Source organism: Phaenicophaeus curvirostris, chromosome 15 (genome assembly GCF_032191515.1).
Source record: "Phaenicophaeus curvirostris isolate KB17595 chromosome 15, BPBGC_Pcur_1.0, whole genome shotgun sequence".
Classification (NCBI taxonomy): domain Eukaryota; kingdom Metazoa; phylum Chordata; class Aves; order Cuculiformes; family Cuculidae; genus Phaenicophaeus; species Phaenicophaeus curvirostris.
Genome location: NC_091406.1, coordinates 9,153,626 through 9,172,180, shown reverse-complemented (window position 1 = coordinate 9,172,180; position 18,555 = coordinate 9,153,626). Strand labels below are relative to the sequence as shown.

At 62.6% G+C, this 18,555-nt stretch overlaps 2 protein-coding genes across 3 annotated transcripts; one reads left to right on the top strand and one right to left on the bottom strand.

The window, feature by feature from the left end:
* Window positions 1-9,542: 9,542 nt before the first annotated feature.
* On the bottom strand, window positions 9,543-11,141 carry EIF4E1B (eukaryotic translation initiation factor 4E family member 1B). 2 transcript variants are annotated; one of them, XM_069869326.1, is made up of 7 exons: window positions 11,006-11,141; window positions 10,752-10,846; window positions 10,547-10,642; window positions 10,347-10,410; window positions 10,044-10,157; window positions 9,790-9,929; window positions 9,543-9,664 (listed from the first exon to the last, which is right to left on the bottom strand). In XM_069869326.1, the coding sequence occupies exons 1-7, from the start codon at window positions 11,021-11,023 to the stop codon at window positions 9,550-9,552; spliced, it is 642 nt and encodes a 213-aa protein (XP_069725427.1). In that variant the 5' UTR covers window positions 11,024-11,141; the 3' UTR covers window positions 9,543-9,549. The 2 variants fall into 2 exon arrangements, with proteins under 2 accessions (XP_069725427.1, XP_069725425.1); XM_069869324.1 differs by having other exon boundaries at window positions 9,790-10,157.
* Window positions 11,142-12,189: 1,048 nt separating this feature from the next.
* Window positions 12,190-15,784, top strand: SNCB (synuclein beta). Its single transcript, XM_069869329.1, has 6 exons — window positions 12,190-12,322; window positions 12,568-12,695; window positions 13,466-13,504; window positions 13,849-13,967; window positions 14,756-14,845; window positions 15,038-15,784. The coding sequence occupies exons 2-6, from the start codon at window positions 12,575-12,577 to the stop codon at window positions 15,068-15,070; spliced, it is 402 nt and encodes a 133-aa protein (XP_069725430.1). The 5' UTR covers window positions 12,190-12,322; window positions 12,568-12,574; the 3' UTR covers window positions 15,071-15,784.
* Window positions 15,785-18,555: the final 2,771 nt, after the last annotated feature.

The window sequence follows — 18,555 nt, the reverse complement described above, 5'->3', positions numbered from 1 at the left end:
TCCCGCACATCGGCACCGCACTGGCACCCCACTAGCGCTGCACCCCCCACACCAGCACCCCCCACACTGGCAAACCCACACCGGCACCTCCACACCAGCGCCCCCCGCACCAGCAACTCCTGCACCAGCACCCCTACACTGGCACCCCTGCACTGGCACCCACCACACCAGCACCCCATGCACCAGCACCCCGAGCACCGGCACCCCCCACACCAGCACCCCCCGCGCTGGCAAACCCGCACCACCACCCCCGCACCAGTATCCCCTGCACCAGCACCCCCTGCACCCCGGCTCGCAGGGCACCCCTGGCTCACCCACACAACCTCCCCCCGGCACAGCACCCACCCCACACCCCGCTCTGCCCCGGCCGCTGCTGCCTCTGTGCCAGGAGGTGCTTGAGGGACCCCAGCCTGGCCCCCTGGGTCCGAGTTGGGGGACAACCCCAGCAGGAAAGGGTGGTGCTGGCCCCCTGCCCTGCACCCTCTAGCCCCCCCGACTCCAGAGAGGGTGAGCGCGGTGTCTTGCGCTGGGAAATGTCACAAAAGAGGACCCAGTGCCTTGGTGGGAACGTGTGCCACCTGCGGGGTCCCACCTCTCCGCTGCACATTGGGGTCTGGCCCCAAGGTCCCCCACGCTCCACCAGGCTGGTCTCTCCCAGGGGATTTGGCTCTGCCCTGGGTGCAGGATGTGGCCTATTCCCACCCCGCGCTGTCCCTGCACGCAGAGGGTGGCACAGGAGCTGGTGCCACCCAGCCAAGATGCCCAGCAGTGGTGCTGCTGGGCACGGAGCGAGGGGCACAGGGAGGCTGAGGCTTTGTCGGGGTACCCGAGCTGCTCCCCGAACTCTGTGGGAGGTAGAACCCCTGCCAGCAGCGCTGAGCAGCCCCCCGGTCCTCAGGATGGGGTCTGCGAAGGGGCAGGACCAAGCAGTGGCTCTGAGCGCCGCACAGCGATAATCTCATTAGCAGCTCCAGGAACAATTAATAACTGCTCTGACGCCTTCAAGAGATGAAACGGGTACGAAGCCAGCGCGGCTCTCCCCGGTGGCGCCAGCTGTGCCACATCCGCCATCCTCTCCGGCGCAGCAGTGGTGGTGCCGGACAAAGCCAAGGCCACCACCAGCAGAGCCAAGGGGGAGGGTCAGAGCTATCCCCCCCTGTCATCCCCCTTCAGGGGACTTTCTCTGCTGAGGGTCACTCACTGGCTTGGTGCTCAGGGTGGCACCCTTGGGTGCCCGCTCCTGTCCCACCACACTGCCCCAGGTGGTGCCCCGAGCCCCGGCACAGCCCTCCTGGGCACCAGTGGGGTTCAGCCGGCGGAGGAGACCCCCATCTCCATAGCCTGAGCCCCGCAACAGCGATAACCACTTTCCTTCAGGCTGCCTCGTTATTACTGATGGCATTTGCATGGAAACAGGATGTTTTTACTCCTTGCGGCTCCATCTGCTCCTGCTGAAGTCACCGCGCCGCACGTGAGCTCCCGGGGGGGCTGCCATGGGAACCGTGAGCTCCCCCGCACCCATGGGACCCTCAGCCCGGGCTTCCAGGGCAGCCGGACCCCTGGCCAGGTGCCGCACAGGGCCAGGAGTGGGTACCCGCTGCGGTTGGCAGCCAGCGCACCCAGCGCAGCGCAGCCTCAGGGCGACGAGGCGGGGGAGAGGTTCGGGGTCCCCATCTGCTCCTTGCACCGCTCTCTCCCGGGACGCCTTCCAGCTCCCACTCCTGGCACCGTGTCGGTGATGCCAGCGACAACATTCCCACCACCCGGGCACTCGCCGCGCCCTGCCTTGCGCCCACCCGGGGTGCCAGGGGCGCCTGGTCCTGCCTCGGCTTCACCAGGTTCCCTCGCCGTGTGCTCGCAGTGTGCCACGCGGGTGCCGCTCCGAGGCCGCCTGGTGTCACCCGGCGTGTCCCTCCTGTGCGGTCGGGCCTTCAGTTTGGAAGCAGCAGGGCGCGCTGATGAGTTAATAGACTTTAATTAATACAGATTGGGGAGATCACTTTCAATTCAGCTCCCTTTCCCTCTTGCTGAGGAGGAGCTGAGGGGGTGGATGAGCCAGATCCTGCTTCACAACCACCGGAGCCCCAAGCTCCGCTGCTGCTGCTGCTGTGCCAGCCCGGCTGGTGGCCATGGGGACACCCGGGACCCCTGACCACTCACTGGGGTGACACGAGGGGTCACAGCACGTGGGGAGCTGTGGAACTTGGGGGCTTTGAGGAGGCAAGTGTGGTGCCCAGCCTGGTGCCCCCAGCGCAGAGTGCTTGGCTCCTGGGTGTCCCACCACCGCTGCAGTCCCTGGGGGACGCCGGAACCGCTGGCCCCACTGGGCGCTGTAAATGGATTATCACTCAGAGTAATTAAGATAGAATTAAAAATTAATTCTTGTCTCCAGCGCACCATGGTTATGGCTCAGCTGTGTGCTGTGGCCATTGTGCCAGAGCTTTCTCCCAAAATAAATTGGATTGGAGGAAGGGCACCTCTCGGTAGGTGGCAATCCCTGGGCTCCCTGGGCTGTGGCTGCCACTTCCCTGGGGATGTCACTGCCCTGTCACCGCTCCACCCTCACCACATACCCCGGGTACCACGTCCAGCTGAGGAGAAACAGCTCCGACCCATCACCAGATGCGGCAGAGCCCCAGCCTGTGCCACGCCTGCCCTCCTGCCCAGCCCCGGCAGCCCTGGGCAAGGCCAGCCCTGAGATTTTCTAAACTCCCATCAAATATTTAAATAGATATTTAAGCTCATTTATAATGGATCGCCTATGCGCTGCCTCCCCATCCATTTGTGGTATTTAAAGAAGTCGACTATTAAACACCATTGTATTAGCAAAACCACCACCCGCCTAATGGAGTCACAAACGGGGAAGGTGCTGACGAGTAAACGAAGCATCCTGCACAGCTCCGTGAGCAGGATGAGACCAGGAACCCGGTGCTGGATGGGATCTGTGCTGTGCTGGAAATGTGAGGAACACGTGTGCCACACAAAGGACACGTGGCGGGGCACGGCGTGGGGACAGCGTGGGACATCCTCAGCCTCATCCTGCGCAGGGATGCTCGGAAGTGGAGCCAGGAGCCTTAGAACAACCCAGCCACATGAGGAACAGAAAGATTATGAAAATGGAAAGTAAATAAATATGGATGTTGAGGACCTAATTCTGATAAGAGGATTTTCAAAATTAGCCATTTGCAAGAGTAGATTAACAGCGCACGGCGCCGGCGGCAGAAAGGGCTCCAGTTAGACACGCGGCAAAGCCTGTCCCGGCACAGCCTGCTCCTTGCACCCAGTCCCCGCTTTTTAAGGAGATGGATTTCCTGCTGCTGTGAAAGGAAAGGGGGCAGCTGGAAGGGCTGGGGCACAGGGCAGTGCCATGATGTGTGCACGGGTCCTGGGGACACGGTGCCACAGCGCTGGCACCTCATCGGAGAGCAGCAGTGGCCAGAGGCACTGGGGTGCTGGGAGGAAGGCAGTGGGATGGCTGGGTAGTGAAGCTGCTGGCTTGTGCGTCCCATGCACCTCGAATCCTGTGTTCGGTTCTGGGCCCCTCACCACAAGAAGGATGTTGAGGCTCTGGAGTGAGTCCAGAGAAGAGCAATGAAGCTGTGAAGGGGCTGGAGAACAAGTCTTACAAGGGTTGTTCAGCCTGGAGAAGAGGAGGCTGAGGGGGAGACCTCATTGCTCTCTACAACTACCTGAAAGGAGGTTGTGGAGAGGAGGATGCTGGCCTCTTGTCCCAAGTGACGGGGGACAGGACAAGAGGCAATGGCCTCAAACTCCACCAGGGGAGGTTCAGAATGGATATTAGGAAAATTTTTTTCATGGAAAGGGTCATTGGGCACTGGCACAGGCTGCCCAGGGAGGTGGTTGAGTCACCTTCCCTGGTGTTGTTTAAAAGATGGGTGGAGGAGGTGCTGAGGGACATGGTTTAGTGATTGATGGGAATGGTTGGACTCGATGATCCAGTGGGTCCTTTCCAACCTAGTGATTCTATGATTCTATGATTCTATGCCAGCCGTCGCGGCAGGTGCTCCTGGCCAGAGCTGCTGCCGATGCTCCCCCTGGCAGCACTGCGGGTGCCCCTGTGCCCCAGGGTGGGCAGGAGGCTCTCAGGGCTCAGAGAGGCTTTTTGCATCCTGCAGCTGGGATTTTCTATCCAGGCAGCCAAGCAGAAATCTCATTATAGCCCAGCACAAAGGCAGCGTCCCAGTCCCTGTCCCCACACCTGGCTGGGGTGGGCACCATCGCAAGCCCTGAAGGGAGTTCTGGACATGAGCAACAGGCAGGACTGAAAGAGACCCCGTGCTGCTCGCCATCCCCTCCCCATCCTGGCACAGACCCCTGCTCTGTGGAGCAGGCGTGGGTCCGAGGGGGATGCCAGCTCCTGTGGGGCCTCCGGAGCGTGTGTGGGGCAGGGGCGGCGAGCTGGCAGAGGGCAGGGTGCAGGCAGCCCGGGCACCCGGGGTGTCTGGTGCTCCTGCAGCAACAGCCAATTAATTAGCAGGGCGGTGGGAGAGCAGCCGGAGGAGCTGTGTGGGATCGATGGGTGCATCGACCGCCTGGAAAACACCAGCGACAGAGGGCTGGGGCGGGTGGGCAGGGAGCCTGGCAGGGGGCTGGAGCATTATCAGCCCTTGCAAGGGAACGCTGGGGCGCACAGGGCTGGGGGGGAAAGGACAAGCATCACTGGCACTGCCTGCTGTGTGCCCTGGGCCCCAGCAGCTACTCCCTCAGAGCTGGGAGACCAGTCAGTCCTCCTGGGGGATGTGAGGGTGCTAGAGGACCCCCTCTTTCCCAGCTGCTGGGATGCAGCTCTGTCGAGGGGGGTGCACGCTGGTCCCCCCAAGTCGGTGGAGGAGGTGGGCAAGGGACAGGACTGCAGGCAGGGGCTGCCTCCTGCCCACAGTGGGGGCTCAGGGGCAGCTTGGGGATGGCACCTTGCCCAGGGGACACATCACCAAGCCAGGGGGGCACCCAGGGCACGGAATGGGGCCAGCAGAGCGAACCCCGAAGTGACGGTGGGCAGTGGGGCACAGGGAGCTCTGCCCGCAGCCAGGTCACACGGCTCCCAGCTCTGTCCCCATCCCTGTCCCCATCCCACCCTCCTCCTCCCTCCACCAAGCGGGAAGCGCCAGCCCTTCCCCGCGGGGCAAGGAGAGTGCTCAGCCGTGTTGCAGGAGCCCGGCTGCCACTATCACGCAGATGAGAAGTGACAGCGAGGGACCCTGCTCAGGTACCGGCTCCCAGCGGCTCAGGGCAGGAGATGCTGTCCCCCTGTCCCCCCTCCTCTGCTGCTGGCACTGGGGACAGCCCCGCCGGCACTTAACCCCTTCCACTCCGTGCAGAACTCCCCCACCCCTGCCAAACCCACCATGCAAACCCAGAGGTGTAAACGCAGCATCAAATACCACTGTGCCTACCCACCCCACACTGCAGGGACAGCGCTTCTCCCAAGTGACAGGGGACAGGATGAGAGGGAATGGCCTCAAGCTCTGCCAGGGAAGGTTTAAGCTGGACATCAGGAAAAAATATTTCATGGAAAGGGGCATTGGGCACTGGAACAGGCTGCCCAGGGAGGTGGTTGAGTCACCTTCCCTGGAGGTGTTTAAGGTGGATGAGGCGCTTAGGGGCATGGTTTAGTGATTGATGGGAATGGTTGGACTCGATGATCTGATGGGTCTTTTCCAACCTGGTGACTCTATGATTCTATGACAGCAGGATGGGACAGGCAGAGTCCAAGGCTGGGAAGTGAGACCCACGGATGCAGCCACTGTGTCCTACCACCAAGCAGCCCTAGTGCAGGGGGTGTCTATGAGCCCCTCGCCTCCCACTTCTCCCGCACTGGCTGCTGTCTCTGGGGAGGTTGTCATAGCAACGGTGCGCTGTAGGTACCCCTCACCCTGGGTACCCCTCCTTGCATGGCAGGAGGATTGTGGATGGAGGGCGAACACAACATGTGCCTTCAGCAGGGCCCAGGAGGTTGGGCAGGAAGGGCACAGGGCACCTTGTGGGGGGCCCATTGCATTAAGGATGGTCAAGGGTGAGAACAGTACCCAGGGCTGGAGGTCCCCTGCATGTCCACATCCCTCCTGCCAGGGCCCAGAGCATTCCCCTGGTCCCCGGTTGGGCAGTGGGACAGGGAGGTGGGTGCAGGCAGCCCAGGAACCGTGTGGCACGGCTCCAGCACTGGCAGCTGCGCTGCCTGCCCACTCCCCCGGCGAGGCAGCGCTGCCTGTTCTGCACCGGCCCACGCGCCTGGGAGCCAGCAGCTCCTTCCCCAGTTACTTTGGGGGATTTTAACCCTGCAGCACCCACCAGTCAGAGCAGAATGGGTGCCTGCACCCAGCCTGGCACTGGGCACATGCTAGGGGCAGGAGACAGGATCCGTCCCTGCTGCTGGAGCCATCAGCACTGGTGGTGCAGGGAGAAGCCAGGCTGGCAGACTGCCGAGCTGAGGTGCAGACCCAGAGCACCCGGCCCTGGCCGCATGCCAGCTGCCAGCAAGGTGACCCTGGGCGAACACCGAGCCCCACCAACCTGCGCTGCCCACCTGGAGAGCTGTACATGGGTCCTCATCAACGTGACAGCCTGGTGCTGTGCTGCTGTCCTTATCCCTGCTGTGCCCCACAGCAGCCCTGGCCCCACATCTGCATCCCTTACCCTGCATCCTCATCCTCACTGGACGCCACCACACAATGACCCTCCTGGCCCCACTGCACCTCATCGCCCCCCACCCCTCTCGTCATCATCTCTGCAAGCTTCAGTGGCCCCCGCCCCCACCTGCAGCCCTGCCGCATGTCTGCTGCCATCTGCCTCTCCCTTTTGATTAGTATTAATTTTTAATTATCATTATTGACAGGGCTGCCAGCTCGGCTGCCAGCTGGGACAGCTGCCCAGTCTCAGACAGGCCGGGGGCAGCTCTGGCACTGCCGCACTCCTTGGGTGGCTCCTGGTCACCTACAGCATCCCTGGGTGCTCCCCACCTCTCAGCCCCCTCGAACAGTGACCCCAGGATGCAGGAGGCGAGTCTGGAGACCACCACATCTCCAAAGTGGGGGCTTCAGGTGGATGCCACCAGCTTTCCATCCCTGGCCTGGTGGGGCTGCAGGGAGCCCATAAAGCCAGGGAGATAAATGGCCCCTATTACTTTTCCAATCTAATGAAATCCCACTAGAGCTGCACACGCATGGCAATGAACCAGGGCAGCGCACAGCAGCCTCTGCCACCAACAGCCCCCGTCCCCCCCCCAACCCGGGGTCACCTTGGCTTCCCAGAGCGTGGGGCACCCCACGCTGCGACAGGACAGGGTGGCAGGGGGCTCGCCCAGAGCCAGGCAAAGGGGGTAAATTGAAGCGGCAGAGGGAGAGGTGATATCCCCCTGCATTTACGCAGCCACTGTTGTGGGGGCAAGGGGACAAATTCTTGGGGCGCTGGGTCTCAGCATCTCCTCTCCAGCCCCACAGCCCGTGCCCCACGCCTGGCTCCTGCCTGCCCTTCACCCCGGGGTGGGGGGACAGCGAGCCCCGAGGAGCCGCAGCTGGCCAGGGCTGGGCGAGCGGCGCCATCGCGTGGCGAGTGCCCGACAGTGCAGGCGGCAGCCCCAGCCCGCATCCCTCCTCCGCAGCCCCGCTCCGAGCTGCTGCTGTCTCCTCCCCTCCTGGTCCCCGGTACCCTGCCCCTGTCGCCCCACAGAAGGGGACAGCGGGGTCCCCTCCGTCTTATTCCTGCCCCGAAAGGGGACAGCGGGGTCCCCTCCGTCTCATCGCTGCACAGAGATGCTGCCCGTGGCCAGCATGAGATGCAGGGACACAGGAACAAGCTCCCACCTCCCCTCTCTGGCAGCATCTCTCACCTCTGTGAGCCCAGCACAGGGGGCAATAATAGAGTTATGGAATCATTGAGGCTGGAAAAGACCCCTGAAGATCATCATCTGCCAGCCCGGCGCCTCTGTACCTACTAAACCATGTGCCAAAGCACCACATCTACACACTTTGACGCCCCCAGGGATGGGGACACCACCGCTGCCCCAGGCAGCCTCTGCAAGTGCTTCACCACTCTTTTGGTAAAGAGATTTTTCCCAATACCCAATTCTAAACCTCCCTTGGCACAACTTGAGGCCATTTCTTGGGTGAAGAGACCAGCACCACCCACTACAACCACTTTCCAGGGAGTTGTAAAGAGCAATAAGTTCTCCCTTCAGCCTCCTCTCCAGGCTAAACAGCTCCAGGTCCCAATGGAAGCAGGAGGGGAGGTGAAGGGCAGAAGGAGCCCTGGCACAGCTGCCCCAGGGGTGCTGCAGGGCTGGGGGCCCTGGGGAAGAGCAGCTGAGGCTCAGGGACACGGCTCCGCACGCTCCAGCAAACCCTGCAGGGCTGCACTTCAGGCACCCAAGGGCCCAGGGTGCTGCAGCCACACCACCTACGGGGCTGAGCCGGACACACCTCAGCCAGCTGCAGCAGTAAAGACTTAGTCAAGACCTTGCCCTTCGACAGGACCAAGTCTCTGCGAACCCCAGGGCAGCGCTGAGCCACAAGGGACAAGTGCCCCCGGCTCTGGGCTCACAGGAAGGTGCAGGTGGGCTGGAGATGCCGCCCTGGGCAGGGTGCAGCTCTGGGCTGAGCTGGAACTGTACAAGTGCTCCTGGTGAGGATGAAAGCTCCTCCTGGAGGAGAACTGCAGTGAGGCCAGCAGTGCAGGCAGCTCCACCTCAAGAAACAGAATAGGCAAGGGGAAAGGGCAGACCCAACAGTCAAAAAGACAAATAAAATATTAAAGGAGCATGGGCTGGGCTGGAGCAGCAGAAGGAGGAGTAAGAGGGTCTCCCCCTCTGCAGCCAGTGCCAGGATGGACAGCACAGGACATGGGTTCTGGAAAGGAGGAGCCAGCAAACTCATAGGGCTCAAAGGACTGGGGTTGTGAACAGGTCTGGCACCAATAAATCCTTGGGAAGCAATAAAGCTTCACAACACCTGTGCTGCAGGTGACTATGGGAGGGGACGTGAGCAAACACCGCCTGCAGTGGGCAGCGTGGGGATGCTGCTGCACTGCAGCCTCAGCAGTGACCCTGCAGGAGCGCTGGGCAGTCCTTGACTGGAGAGCTGGTTATCTCGAGAAGGTTTGGGAGAGATAGCGAGCAGCTCGTCAAGTTAAGCTGACCCAGACAAGCTGGGCTCTGGTACCCCCTCTCAGATCCAGGCGCACAGGGCAGTGAGCTGTGCATGTGCCTCGGCTGGGGGAGGACGGACCTCCTCATCCTCCTGGGGACTATCCAGGGTTCCCCCTGAGCAGAGGGACACCCCGCAACTCCAGGGAGGGGAGCACCGATCCCAGGCACTGAGGGAGGCAGTGCCCCAAGCCCACAGTGATGCATGGGCAATGCCAGCTCTGAGCTCTCAGCACCACTCACCCAGCAGTGGGTACAATATATGGCACTGCATCACCCCCCTCCCAGGGGACACCACAAACAAGGGTCCCCCCAGCATAACAGAGCCCTGGACACACAGACCATGTTCAGCTGCAACCATTCATTGTGGAAGAGAACAGAGGATCCCACAGTCACACCACAAACTTGGTTTTGGTGAGGGAGCTGCTCTTGGTGGCCGTGTCTGCATGCGCCTGGTACCCAATGGTGACCTCCTGCGAGAGACCCAGGTGCTCCTTGTACACACGCCTGGAGGAGGGAAGGGGCTGTGTGAATGAGGCAGCATCAATTATCCCATCACCTCGTTGCCCAGGGACCCCATTCCCTTCAAACCTGGCTCCTTGCAGCCCCCCAGCCCCTCAAATCTGTGTTACCCGATGTGGGTGACGGCCTCCTGGTGCTCTGCTTCCCGGGTCCAGATGGCAATTTTGTCCCCCTTGGCACGGATGTTGATGACTGCCCCACACACCTCGTTGCTGTAGTCATCAAACATCTCCCCGATGAGGCACAGCAGCTGCAGGGAGGAGATGGGGCACCCAGGTGAGTCCCTGCTGGGGTTCAGAGCTGTTGCCGGGGGAAACTTCGCTGTCAGGACTGTGCCGGCCAGCCCAAACGGGGCCACACTCACCGTGTCCAGCCAGAAACAATCCAGCTTGGTGTGTCGCTGCTGCTTGGCCAGGGTGATGAGCCAGCGGCCACCACGCATGTTCTGGCTGTCCTCCCACATGGGCTCTATGCCGTCCTAGGGGTGGGTGAGGAGGTGGTCAGAGGCACCAAGCACCCAGCCAGAGGCAGCTCAGGGAGCTGTAAAAACCCAGTCAGGCTTTCCCCCTAGCCCCATGAGCAGGGCAGCCCCCCAGCCCCATCAGCACCCAGTGGTCCCCATTGCACTGGATGCTGCAGTGGGTGCTGGGGAGGGACTAGGTTGCACCTTGAAGAGGGAATAGTCGCAGCCACATGAAAGCTTGCTGGCAGGCTTGATGTGGTCATATAACCTGCATCAGGTAGAAACAAGACACAGAAACAGGTGAGAATGGGTGCTTCAGGGAGTCCAGGCACCATCAACCAGCCCAAACCCTCTCACCAGGACCTCTCTGGAAGGGGCACGTTGCCCACCCACGGGACACTCACGCCCAGAAATCCTCTACAGTGCTGAACTTGGTGACAAGGCGCAGGTTTGCCTGCCACAACCTGTTCTTTTCATTCTTGAAGAACCACAGCGCCCACCTGGAGAGCAAGGGGAGACACGTGTTAGCCAAGCTGGAGCCCCCCTCTCCAGCCACAACATCCCCCTCCCTGCACTCAGGGAGGGTGCCCACGGCTGGAACCCCCATACCTGTTCTGCAGAGGGTATTTCACCAGGCTTTGTGCCAGGGGCAGCTGTTGCTGCTGAGACCTCCTCCACCTCCTTCGCCGCTCCTCTTGCCTCCACTGGGGAAGAAGGGACATCCCAAGAAGCCCCACAGCAGAGAAGCCCCCCCCACCATCCACCTCCACCACACGACATGCATCCCAGAGCCAGGAGCCCCAAGAGGATGGCAGGGGTGCCCATGACCTTCCTCCAAGTCAGCCCCCAGGGCGAGCACTCACCTGCCCCCCAGTAGCCATCCTGGCTCAGCACAGGCCCTCCCAGCCTCCCCTGGCTCTTAAATGCTCACAGGCGGGTGGGATTAGGCAGCAGCCCCAGCTGCAGCTGGAGGGAGGTTTGCTGGGGAGCAGCGGCTGGGCCGCCCCTGCTGGGGAGCAGGGAGACGGGGGATCCCCTCCCTGGGGTGGGGAGCTGGGGGATGAGGGCAGGGGATCAGGGTAGGATGGGGGAGCAGGATGTGGAAAGGTGGGGACAGTGTGGGGGGGAGTTCAGCGTGGTGGGAGAGGCAGGGCAGGATGGGAAAAAATTAGGAAATTTTTTTCACAGAAAGGGTCATTGGGCACTGGCAGAGGCTGCCCAGGGAGGGGGTTGAGTCATCTTCCCTGGAGGTGTTTAAGGGACGGGTGGAGGAGGTGCTGAGGGACATGGTTTAGTGACTGATGGGAATGGTTGGACTCGATGATCCGGTGGGTCTCTTCCAACCTGGTTATTCTATGATTCTATGACACACAGATGGGCAGTCAGGGTAGGGTTGGGGATGGGATATGCTGGGGAGGATGGGATTAGGGTAGGATGGGAATAACAGGATGGGAGTGGAAAGGGATGGGGAGGGGATGGCATCAGAACTGGATGGAGCGGGGACAGGGTGGGATGGGAATGGGGTGTTATGAGGTGGGAAAAGGACATGGGGAGGAGTTGGGATCGGGATAGAGTGAGGGACGAGAATGGCACAGGGACAGGGTAGCTTGTGGAAGGGCTGGGATGGGGTGTGATGAGGTGGGAAGAGGACATGAGGAGGGGTTGGGATCGGGACAGAAGGGATGAGAATGGCTTAGGGACAGGGTAGCTTGTGGAAGGGCTGGGATGGGGACAGCCTGTAGATAGAAGGGATGGGGTCAGGACTAGAAGGAGACGGGGCAGGGAGAAGGTGGGATAGGGGTCGGAGGTGGTGGGGACCAGTACAGGATAGTGTGGGGACAGTGTGGGATGGGGTCAGGATGAGATGAGACAGAGAGAGGATGGGACGGGGATTGGATGCCATGGGGACCAGGACAGGATAGCGCGGGGACAGTGTGGGATGGGATCGCGACATGTGCCGGTGGGGACAAGGTGTGACGTGCCGGGACCGTCCCGGGGATGCCGAGCGGCGCCGGGAGGGGCCGTGCCCGTGCCGTGCGGAGCGGTGCGGGGCGGGGGCGGCCGGGCTCGGCTCGGCTCGGTCCCCCCCGCACATCGCGGCGCCGCGCAGCCCCGGCACAGCCGCACTGAGCCCGGCCCGGCCCGGCCCTGCCCGCCCGTCCCCGCCGCCACAGAGCCAGGTCGGGAGGGCGGCGGGGCCGAGGATGCTCGGGAATGCGCTGAGATGCTCTGAGATGCTCGGGGATGCGCTGGGATGCTCTGAGATGAGCGGGGATGCTCGGGGACGCGCTGAGATGCGTTGAGATGAGCGGGGATGCTCTGGGATGCGCGGGGATGCTCGAGGATGCTGGAGGATGCGCGGGGCGGGCGGGAGCGGCGCGGGGGGGGCCGGGGCGGGGTGAAGCCGTGCGGCCTCTCCCCGCAGAGCCGCCATGGAGGTGTTCATGAAGGGCTTGTCCAAGGCCAAGGAAGGGGTGGTCGCCGCCGCCGAGAAGACCAAGCAGGGGGTGGCCGAGGCCGCCGAGAAGACCAAGGAGGGGGTCCTCTATGTCGGTAAGGGCCAGCCTGCCCCCCCCACCCCGGCTCGTTCCCCGCATGCCCCCCTCCGCCTGTCCTTGCCCGCTCCTGCCTTTGCCCTTGCGTCCCGCTGCGGTCCCCGCGGTCCTCCGGGGTGGGACCAGAGCCCCGGGACGCGCGGCTCCGAGCTGGGGATGCTCCGGGAGCGGAGGGACCCGCGGGGATGGGGACTGTCCCCTTCGGGGGGTACCGTGCCCCGGAGAGCATCTCCAGCCGGCCGGGAGCCCCTCCGTGCCCTCGGGGCACCGCTGGCAGGGAGGCTGCAGCCCCGGCACGGGGCCAGGGCTGGGGGTGCTCCTGCCCGGGACCCCAGGATGGGACCCAGCAGCTCCCGGCGCTCCCCGTGCTGCAGGAGCTGCCCAGCCCCTGCCTCTCCCCCCATCGCAGGGGGGTCCTGGCATCCGCAGGCCTGGCAGGGTCGGTGTGCCCGGCGGCAGCGCCGGGTCCCCGGCTGCTCTGGCTGCGGGGTGTCCCGTGCTGCATTGGCACCAGCTCCGGGTGCGGATGGCGGCTCTCGTGGGAGGCTTCGCACGGCCTGTCCGTGCCCTGGCACCGCGCTGGGCCCTGTGGTGCCCGAGCCTGGGCTCCTGCAGGGACGCGAGCAGCTCTCCCAGCGTGGCCAGGTCGGGATGCACGCAAGGCGCTGCCCTGGCTTGCAGGGTCCCACCAGGGTCCTGGGCAGGGCGCGTGGCAGAGCTGGACCCCCTGCCCCTCTAACCCTGTCTCTGTCTTCTTTTTGCCCCCAGGGAGTAAAACCCAAGGCGTGGTGCAAGGCGTCACCTCAGGTACGGTCCCCTCCGGTTCCCCGCCACAGAACCCCTCTGGCCCCGAGCTGTCCGCCGCACTAACGAGATCAGAGGCTAATTGAGGGGCTGATGTCACCCGGCTAAAGCCTCTTATATAACAGGGGCTGCAAGGAAGGATTTGTGGCGGCGGTTCACACTCCCTGCCCAGCTGCAAAGTGGCAGCTGGGACCCCTCCCCAGCGCCCCAGAGGGGAGGCAGGGAGGGCCAGATCCTCCCCAGTGACTCCCCACCAGCCCCCCCGAGGTGGTGCAGGGCATGGAGCCGTGTCTGGGCACCCCTCCCTGGCACTGGGGGGCACTGACGGGCACCTCTGGCTCTTGCAGTGGCTGAGAAAGCGAAGGAGCAGGCATCCCAGCTGGGTGAAGCAGCCTTCTCCGGTGCTGGCAACATTGCAGCAGCCACTGGGCTGGTGAAGAAGGAGGAATTCCCTGCGGACCTGAAGGTGAGACACCCCCCTGCCCCGCCCCCAGCCACTGCCATGCCAGCTGGGAGGCTGGCACGTCCCCAAGCTTTATTGGGAGCCCCTTAGCTGCTTCCCGACCCTGTGGGAGGGGTCCCAAGGGTCCCCAGCCGCCCTGCTGGTGCCCAGGGCAGGCAGGCGCTGCTGCCCCCGCGGAGCTGGCTGCACGCGTGGCCGCTGTGGACGTGTGCGTGTGCCAGCTCCTGCATGGCGGCTGGCGATGCGGGGCTGGCAGCGCGTCGCTCCAGCGGCTGCGAGGTGACCTGACAGCTGCGGGAACAGAGGGGCGGGGAGGGGCAGCAGGATCCCATCTCGCCGCCCCATGAGCCATTGGCTTCCAGCTTAGCCCAAAATAGCATCAGCTGAAGAAATGAGGCCACCGCCGTCACCGCCGCTGCACAGGGGGATCGGCTGCCCCCCTTTCCCTCCTGCCAGCTGCTCTGCCAGCCCTGGGGAGGGGTTACCCAGTCCCGCCATCCCCTGCCAGGGGTGCAGGATGCTCCTATGACCCCCCAGGTGCTTGGAGCCTGCCAGGGCCCACATGGTGCCAGCATCATCACCTGCTGGGAGTGATGCAGGGACCTACACAGCCAGGTCCTGCTCCCCCAGGGGCTCCTGCCTGTCACCTCCCAGCTGGATGTGCCCTTGCCAGCCACCCCTTTGCTGCCCCCCCACCAAAGGAACCCCCAGCATGCCAGGTGCATCGCTGGACAGGGAGGTGCTGTGCATGGGGCTATGTGCATGGACTGATCCTTCCTGTTTTCCCCCAGCCGGAGGAGATGGCCCAGGAGGCTGTTGAGGAGCCGCTGGTTGAGCCGCTGCTGGAGCCGGAGGGGGAGAACTATGAGGAGCCCCCACAGGTGAGGGGATGGGATGGGCAGGGGTGTGCAGGGCACTGTGGAGGGCACAAGGTGCCAGTGCTCAAAGCTTCCAAGTGCCCCGTGTATGCAGCTCTGCAGCCTTGAATGGAGGCTGGTGTGGGGCTGGGGTTGACAGGGGCTCTGTACCCGACCTGAGCTCTCTCACCAGCTCTTTCCTTCTCCACCCTGCAGGAGGAATACCAGGAATACGAGCCAGAGGCATAATGGACCCCCATCCTCGCCTCTTCCACCAGCAGCACAACGAACGGCTGGTAGCCCCTGCTCCTCCCCAGCCGGCCCTGGCCAGTGGCCACATGCCAGGGGGGAGCAGGGGTGCCCTGTTCGCTCACAAGTTCTTCCTCCAGTTCCGTTCCAAGGGACTGTGTCTGTGTCTCCGTACCATGTCTAGCAGTGAGAAAAACCCGCTGTGTCCAAGCCTCTGAGCCCCGGTGTGTGCCCGAGCGGCGGGCGCTGCCCACAGGGGCTGGTGTGTGCGCGTGTGTGCGTGTGTGTGCGTCAAGCCCGGGTTTATCGCTCTGTATCCCTCCCAGCGCCATAAACCCTGGCTGCGTCCCAGCGTGTCTGTGTCTGTACAAAGCATGTTTACCTGCTCGCGGGCTGCTGTACATTTCGCTTGCACGCGTGTCCCCGTGGTTCTGCTCTGGTCATCGTGGAACTATTTTTTTTTTATATATCTATCTCTCTATCTATGGGTGGACGGGTGTTTTGCCTTTGTGAACCCTTGGCGCACGAGCCCGCTCCCCATCCTGCTGGGTGGTGGCGGTGCCCGCGCATCCCCTGAGGTCCCATAGTGCCGATGCTGTGTTGTGACGTGGCATGGATATCCCCCTGCCCCCATCGCTGGATGTGCAATACGAGGGCAGCTGCCAGTGACACAGCTGGCCTCGTGTCCGTGAATAAAGCCAACTCTTGTCTCTAGTCCCCCTGGTGCTGGTTGTGGGTTCCCTGCGGAGACGGGTGTTGCTTTGGCAGCAGGAGTTGAGGGGCTTGGGCAGACTAATTGACCCCTTCTGGCTGGGGGAATGGGTAAGACTGGGTCCTTGTGAGGACAAGATGCTTTCCTGTCCCCATCAGCAGCAGGTCCCTGCGCCTCCAGCCATGCCCTGGGCACAGGCAGTGTCCCTGTGCCACCTCCTGTGGGCTGGCTGCAGGGCTTTGCATGCCGGGGACCCTTCGGGGCTGAGGACGCCGAGCTGGGGCAGGGCCAGACCCAGTCCTGAGCTCAAGCACTGGTTCCCTCCCAGGAGATGCTGTTTAGCCTAGAGAAGAGAAGCTGGGGAGACCTTAGAGCAGCCTTCCAGTACTTAAAGGAGCCTACAGGAAAGCTGGGGAGGGGCTCTTTATTGGGGTGTGCATAGACAGGGCAAGGGGGAATGGTTTTCAGCTGAAAGAGGGGAGATTTATATGAGACCTTGGGAAGAAATTTTTTCCTGTGAAGGTGGTGAGGCACTGGCCCAGGTTGCCCAGAGACGTTTTGGCTGCCCCATCCCTGGAGGTGTTCAAGGCCAGGTTGGTTGGGGCTTTGAGCCCCTGATCTAATGGGAAGTGCCCCTGCCCGTGGAAAGGGGGTTGGAGCTGGGTGGGCTTTAAGGTCCCTTCCAACCCAACCCATTCTATGATTCTATGAGATGCTGGCTGTTCAAGCAGAGCAGGGTCAGGTGCTGGGCGCAGGCTTTCCCCAGTCCTCCCTGCAGCAAGAGGTACTGCTGTTAGTGAGGTACCTCCTAGAGACTCTTGTCTTGTTCTACAAGTGCAGAGCAAAGATCCTCTCCCCTGTTTTGTCCTCACCTTCCTACGTGACCCTGCTCCCACCAGGGGCCGGGGATGCTGCTGGCACCCACTGCTCACTCAGCCACACTGGGACCACCTCAAGGGGAGGTGACCGCCAGGCACCACTGAGTGATGTCCCCCACGGCACGGGGTACTATGACCACCCCAGAGCACAGTCCTTGGGCCTTCATCTCCCCCAAGGCAGAGCCATCAACCCAGCCTGAGTCTCCAGCCAACCTCCAGCCCCCTGAGTGCGGCACAGGCTGAGGCCAGAGGCCGGGCTGAGTCTCCCTGCCATGAATATCAGATCAAATCCCCCACCCCTGCTGGCTCACCAGCTTTGCCAGCAAAGAGTGAAGCTGCAGCCGTCAGCACGGACACACAACAGGTTTGCTGATGCCTGCAAATCCCCACCCTGGCTCTGCTCCCCGTGGCTGCGCCAGTTGCAGCAGCGCTTGCAGCACCCACCTTGTGCTATTAAATGAACCAGAACGGCTGTTCCTGTGGCTGGCTGTGCTGTGAGCTGCCCCCTACCCTCCAGCTAATTCCATTTTTAACTTACCTTGTCCAGTTCTGCCAGCTGTGAGCAAGCAAACCCAACCCAGCACTAGCACAGCTGCCCAGGAGGCTGTAAAGGGGCTGGGGCAGAGGGGGTGTGGGGGAAAAGAGCCCCCTGCCCTGGAGGGCTGAAAGCCAGGCAGCAGGGAGAGAATGGGCTCAAACCAACCATTTATGGAGACCAGGGTGCCCGCTCTGCTCAGCACGTGGTGTCCCGGGCACCCCTGTGCAGCAGGACGGTGACCCTCACCGTGTCACCCAGGCAGCCCTGTCGGATGCTGTGTCAGTGGGTGAACTCATGGCACACGGTGAACACCTTCAGATCACACAGGTAAGCAGTGGTTCTCTGGTCCAGGTTGTTCCTTGCAGCCGTGGTCGTGATTTGCTGGAGGGAGAGGAGAGCTGCGAGGCTGATGTGTGCTGGGAGGGTCTGGGGCTGAGGGGTGGGCAGAGGACCCAGAGCGCAGGGTGCAGACAGCAGCATGTGTGCAAGCACCAGGCCAGGTCCTGGGATCATCCAAAGGGGAAGAGGTCACCTCCACACCAAACGACCGAGTAAGTTGTTCTGTAAGACCTGGAGCCACATACAAGCAGGTCTGGAGAAGCCCTCATAGAATCATAGAATAACCAGGTTGGAAGAGACCCACCGGATCATCGAGTCCAACCGTTCCTATCAAACACTAAACCATGTCCCTCAGCACCTCGTCCACCCGTGCCTTAAACACCTCCAGGGAAGGTGACTCAACCCCCTCCCTGGGCAGCCTGTTCCAGTGCCCAATGACCCTTTCTGTGAAGAATTTTTTCCTAATGTCCAGCCTAAATCTCCCCTGGCGGAGCTTGAGGCCATTCCCTCTTCTCCTGTCCCCTGTCCCTTGGGAGAAGAGGCCAGCACCCTCCTCTCTACAACGTCCTTTCAGGTAGTTGTAGAGAGCAATGAGGTCTCCCCTCAGCCTCCTGGCACCTCCCTGGGGACTGATCCTGCGCCTATGGGTGGGCTCCACATACACCCCCCATGCTGCTGAGCACGGCACACGGCTGCTTCCCCAAGGGGTGGCATGAGTCCCCCCAACCCAGACGGGCTGGCAGCATCTTGCACCCCGTGTCTCACCTGAGCAACCCTGCAAACGCGGAACGCAGGCGCAGGGGGATGGAGAGAAGGGCAGGTACCCAGCAGAAATGAGGGACGCTGCTGAGCATGAGGCTTTACCCAAGGTGTGGACACAGCCACCGTTGGGAAGACGAACCCAGGGCTTGTGCTGACCCACCAGACTGGTGATGGGGTGATGGGAGGGTGCAGCCCTCCGAGCACAGAGCCCTGCGAGGGGCCCCACGGCAGGCGTGGGTGAGCCAGGAGACAGTGG